Raw genomic sequence first — 5,818 nt, 5'->3', positions numbered from 1 at the left:
AAAAATCAGTCAATAACTTAATAAACAGTTTATTGTAATGTTACCGAAACAATACAAAATGTTTAAATTAGGAGTCAGTTCAGTAAAATAAATACATAAATATAAAAAGTTGTACTAAAAACAGTTAAAAATGTTACGTTTGCATGTCTTCATACAGACTTTGTGTCATGCCTTCTGCCATTATCGGGGAGTAAACACAACATCCACTATTTTAACGTCTAGCGTAGACAAGGCAGATAAATAGAGCAACATGAAACACTTAAACCCGTTTTTACTGTTATGTTGTTTTTTTTTTAACCAAAAGTCAGTCTTGTGGTGAACAGCTGGTTGACAACTGTGGTTAAATCTGCTCAGTGTGTTCATAGACGATAAGTGCAACACAAGCCTAAAGTTTTAGTTATACACAAATAGACAAATCAACGTGTGAGGGAGTGTTAACATGGCCAGCTTCTTGGTGCAGCCGGGTGTATCCACATTGCATCGGTGTGACCTGATCTGGACAGAACTGCTGCTCAAAGTTTTACATATTTAAAATATGCTGCCTACAAAGACTTCAGGTCCTGTTTAGACAGATGCTGGGTCCACATCTGGCACGGACATGGCTGTATCGGTGATTTAGGCACAGTGTCTGGTCCAAGAGAGGCGCAGGGGAGCAACATTTATCCCTTGGCAGAGTTTGGGTAGAGCTGCAGTGGCTGATAAAGAAGATGCTGGATAATATAAAATACTGTCAAGATTAAAACTGATCTCAATTTGAGGAAAACTTGACATGTAACATTACACTTTGCATAATACATGTTCATTTGTCTGTATTCAAAGAGATAGATATGTTAGCACATCACCCAGCAGGTCGTTTATCAGCTTCTACACAGTTGCATCCCGGCTGTCCTCCCAATTCAGCCACAATACAGCAGAGCTGCCCATTAAAAGCAGTGTTATGCACAAACCAAACAGCTTGGTGAAACAAGACAGTGTTCCTTCTTTAACAAATAGACATTTTTTAGGGACGTTTAGGTTGCCGTGACAATAACAGGGACTGTGATGGTATTTGGAGTCGCGTGATTCTCATTCTCCACCTGATATGTTGTATCAGGGCGAGCAGCCGTCACCTCCTCCTGGTCTGTCACAGTGATTTGCTCGTCCTCCTCTTCCTGAGATTGTAGCTGGTCAAAGGATCGTTCTGCTTCTTCCGACAACCGGTTTTCCTCTTTCTCCTCCTCCCTCTGAAACAAGAATACAAGGAGGGAAATTATATGGCAGGGTAATCAACAGAAAGTAACAGGAACTTCTCAGGTCCTCCAGACCTCCTCCTGCCTTGTACCTCTTTCTTTATCCTGTAATATTCATCAATGGCATATTGATATTTGGCTGATGTGATCCCAAACAGGGATGCCATTCTCTCCCCAAGATAGTCACATGCTGAAAGAAAGAGAAAATATATGAAAATCTGTTATAAAGGACCACCATTTTTTGGTGAAATTGTTCCACAAATAGAAATAGTGTATACCAACAAATAATTATGAATATGGTAAAAATGGAGGATGCTGGAATTATATGCACAACTTTTAACAGTTCTTAAAATCTAAGATAATGTCCTGAAGAGGCATCAAACACCAATAACAGAACATTTCTTGCTCAGTACTTCAACAAAAGGCTATTGTAGCCTTTTTCAACATATATATGCTTACAGCCTCAGCGTCTTAATAAATCAGCTTGTTATTCTGGTGGAAGTTCAAAAGAGGCTGGTAGTGAGCATTTCATTACAGACATGTTTTGAAGAAACATGATAGACTAATGAGATCCTTTGGGTTGAAAACAATGTCATTACACAAACCTGAGATGGTGGATGTGGCTGCTCTCCACATGTGGAACCAGAAATAAGGCCCCCAGGTCATCTTTGACTGCAACACAGTTGACACTATTGCTTACACTTAAGCACATTAAAAAATAAAACAAAATAAAATAACACGTTTCTATATCACACACACAATTAAATTATCTCCCACCCACACACACACTCATGAATTCCCGTGTCCTTCCTCACCCTCACCGCATCGACCGGGGAGGACAGCAGGTCTTTCCTCTCGGGTTCCTGGTCCTCTCCCTCCTCCTCATCGGTGCTGTATTCCTCCATGGTCTCCCCGCTGGAGAAATGGATGATCCGACGGGGAGCCTTTTCCCTCTGCTGGGGCTGTGGCTCCTCTCTCTTGTCCAGCTCCCCCAGCTCCACACTCTCAAAGTCCTTTCCCGGGTTTGGGCTCGGACTCTGGGAGGATATCACAAGCACGCACACACACAGAGAGAAAAGGATTTCGAGCTTTGTATGGCCTCAGTAAGAAAGATAAAATTCAACCCATCTGCTGTGTAACACCTCGACCAAGCAGCCCGACATGACAAGCTGTCAAGTGAAAACAAGACACGGACACAAAGTGGCATCGTAAACCATTAAAACAGCGATAACAGGACATTCTCTTGTTTAGAAATGAAGACGCTGCTCACCGACCTGCCCCACATCCATGCTCTGCCCTATAGACACATTAACGTTTGTGAGATACAGTGATATTTCGGCCATTGTTGTCGTCTTCTTTGTATCTCGGGATGCTGCGCGTACAGCTACGTCTGTCTTCCGAACTGTCAGACCCGGAAGTGCCGTTCATCACGTTGACTGTACGTAACGTCAAACCTGAACAGTAGATTATACTGTAGTTTTAGACAAATATGACTACAGTAATGGTGGAGCTAATAGACTATTCTGTCAACAAAACAGTGCTAGTTTAACTGCTATTTGGTTATAATTTCTGCAATCCTGAGTAATGTAATGTTTGCTCCAGAAAACAGATTTCAACAGAAAATATAACAATAACCACTATAAGACAAAATAGGGAAAAATGAAGATGTAAAGCAACAAAAATAAGACACACACCAGTCATAAATAAATTGAATGAATAATATCCTTTAAAAGAGACCACAGTAGTTGAAATATGAATAGTCAAAAACATACATATAGAGATAAAACCTGACCACTATAGTAAGTAAGCAAAGATTTAACATCAGATACACAATTGCTCTATGTGACAGAATATTACCATAAAGTGGTGCAAAATGGCCGCAGATAAACCCAAAATTAAAGCTACAAAATTACCTACACAAAGTATTATAATGACTCAGAACATAAAAAAATAATAAAGAAATAAATAAAGACACACAGCCACACATCTCAAGCAGTTTTACATACCTGTAATAGGAACAGGAGATTTCATAATCCAGCAATTAGTCTCTTCAACAGATGGGCAGAAAATTCTGTTTAGCTGCAGCAGTTTTAGGGTTTGTGAAGTGTGGATTCTGGTTCTCTTGATGCTGTGACATGGACTTGAGACTCGAAGTTTCCCATTTGCACATCAGTTTTCAGAAAACATGAATAAGCCCTCACTGTAGTTTTGAGAAACCTGATTTCGCTGTTCACTTCTGGAGGAGTAAAGATCTGGCTTTTCTTTTTCTTTAGGCAATGACAGAATTAAACTGTAGCAGTTTAGATGAAAAGAAAGCATCAACATGCTGATTAAATCCGATTTATTTTCCCCTTTGCTTCAATTTCCCACTGCTGGGAGAAAGTTGGTCTAGCCAAAAAAAAAAAAAAAAAAGAAAAAAAGAAAAAAAGGTTCTCTTTATTCTTTATTAGTAATGCCTGGACTTTTCCTACTGTGACACATTTAAATGGCCTCTTTTAGAAATAAAAATCTATCAAATATTTTCATAAAACTGTATTATAATATACATGGAAGGGAGCTAGGAGCTTTAAATGAATGTGAAGTTGGGTGGAAGTCGTGGATGAATTATTGAACAGATCTGCTGGCACAAGGCGGCCCAAGAACCCAGGAGCACTCGGTTTCTCTGCCTTTACACGACTGTTGGGAGCATTTTCATAAATACTACATATTAAATACACCATATAATGGTGTCACCTTACATTATAGTATCCTGCTGAGGACTAAAATTGCCCAACAGCATTATTTCCAAGCGTCCTGCTGGCCCCAAATCTGATTTTATGTTTTTAGACCACTAGATGTCAGTAGACCTTCAGCCAACACTCTAAGCTGCTACTGAGGCAGCTGTGCCTTTTGAGTAGGTGAATTATTTGGGTCTGCAAAGCTATTTATACAAATCACAGACAGGAACCTGAATACCCGCACATCGAATAATCACTCACTCTGTTTAGATACTCTCACCCTGGAGAGCTGCAAAGCAACTTCAACAGGAAGGATTTACTGGAGGCCACAAACCGCAGGACTAAATCTCAGAGCTGTGATGTCATGTTAAAAGTCTCTTCACATAAAAAATGCATGCCTGCCTCATTCTGTGCCTTCACGCAAATGTTTGCTTGAGGTGCAGAAGGAAATCAGCTTCATTTTGAAACAGTTTTGTTAGTCCTCAGCCAAAATACACTTCCTCAAATCCAGAAAAATCCCTCTATCCTCACGCTCAGATTCTTTTGGCATCATTCTCCATTTCTGTGGGTATTACATTTGCTCTTTCCCAGGATTTACAGCTTCACCTGCGCTCTCCTAGTTTGTTTGGATTAGAGCAGATCTGAGCCTGTATTGTAGATTTTTTTCTTTCCTTCTTTTTTTCCCATCAGCTTCGTGTTGTTTCACATTAACGACTGACAACAGCATTTCAGCACGCTATTTGTAATCAGCCACACGATTGCTCAGGTCAGCTGGTCACTGCACAAAACATTATTAATCTTGAGCTGTCGAAGATTATAGATTTCTTCACAGGTTAGAAACACAGCGGCGGGGAAGCATCTGCTGTGTCTCAGGAAAAGGCTACTGCTGCATGTTCATCATGGTAACATTGCCTTTTTCAAAATTACACAATCCAAAAAATATCAGATTTATTGATATCTTAAATTGGATTCTCCACTGAAATTGCCCTCTTTGGGATTCACGTAGAAGTCACCCGGAGCTGTTGTTTCATGCATTTGAGATTGAACTGATGCTCTCTACACTCCTGATGGGAACCAAGACTGTGAGGTTAAAAAAAAAAGTCAAGGATTGGATTCAGCTGCACCAAATAAGGTGTGAAAAGCAGCCGAAGCCGTATGAAGTTTGAGGATGTCCTCGTCTTCTCCGGCTTTGGGAAGAAGCTGCTCGTGTTTCAATAAAGACCTGCTGCTTTGACTTTCCAGGCTGGATAAGAGCATATTTATGAAATCAGTTCCAGTTCAGTGGCTTAAAATGATTGAGCTGTAGTCTTAGATATTAGGACTGCAGGGAACTATTATCATTAAACCTTGAGCAAAGTTTATTCAGGCGTCTATCTATCTATCTATCTATCTATCTATCTATCTATCTATCTATCTATCTATCTATCTATCTATCTATCTATCTATCTATCTATCTATCTATCTATCTATCTATCTATCTATCTATCTATCTATCTATCTATCTATCTATTTGTGTGTGTATTTTGTACATACACATGTAATTTTCCGCAATATAAGCTACTTGATATACACTGTAAAAAAAAAAAAAAAAAAGAAAAAAAGAAATTACAGTAAAATTCCATAGTGAAAATACAGTTTATACTTTTACTTTCACACGAGACCCTTTTAGTTTTTGTTTTAGTAATTTTTTAATGTTTAATGAAAAATGTTAGTACGTATGATGACAATTCAGTTCTGAAAACTTGAAACTGGGACAACCTGCCCCAAGTCCTGCTCTTTAACCTCTAGGCCAACACTCTATGTAGAGTTAGTCTGTACATAATTAATTCTATACAGAATAACAATATAAATTACTGTATTGTATAAAAGCAT

General features: G+C 39.1%; 1 protein-coding gene across 3 annotated transcripts; it reads right to left on the bottom strand.

The window, feature by feature from the left end:
- Nucleotides 1-296: 296 nt before the first annotated feature.
- Nucleotides 297-2,647, bottom strand: zgc:153383 (uncharacterized protein LOC751751 homolog). Of its 3 annotated transcripts, none has more exons than XM_041976747.1 (5): nucleotides 2,504-2,647; nucleotides 2,051-2,266; nucleotides 1,835-1,901; nucleotides 1,322-1,419; nucleotides 297-1,223 (listed from the first exon to the last, which is right to left on the bottom strand). In XM_041976747.1, the coding sequence occupies exons 1-5, from the start codon at nucleotides 2,570-2,572 to the stop codon at nucleotides 1,011-1,013; spliced, it is 663 nt and encodes a 220-aa protein (XP_041832681.1). In that variant the 5' UTR covers nucleotides 2,573-2,647; the 3' UTR covers nucleotides 297-1,010. The 3 variants fall into 3 exon arrangements, with proteins under 3 accessions (XP_041832681.1, XP_041832679.1, XP_041832682.1); XM_041976745.1 differs by having other exon boundaries at nucleotides 2,045-2,266; nucleotides 2,504-2,646; XM_041976748.1 differs by having other exon boundaries at nucleotides 2,045-2,266; nucleotides 2,500-2,618.
- Nucleotides 2,648-5,818: the final 3,171 nt, after the last annotated feature.

Source organism: Melanotaenia boesemani, chromosome 22, assembly GCF_017639745.1.
Source record: "Melanotaenia boesemani isolate fMelBoe1 chromosome 22, fMelBoe1.pri, whole genome shotgun sequence".
Lineage (NCBI taxonomy): Eukaryota > Metazoa > Chordata > Actinopteri > Atheriniformes > Melanotaeniidae > Melanotaenia > Melanotaenia boesemani.
The sequence above is the reverse complement of the archived record's forward strand: the minus strand, read 5'-3'. Positions and strand labels throughout refer to the sequence as shown.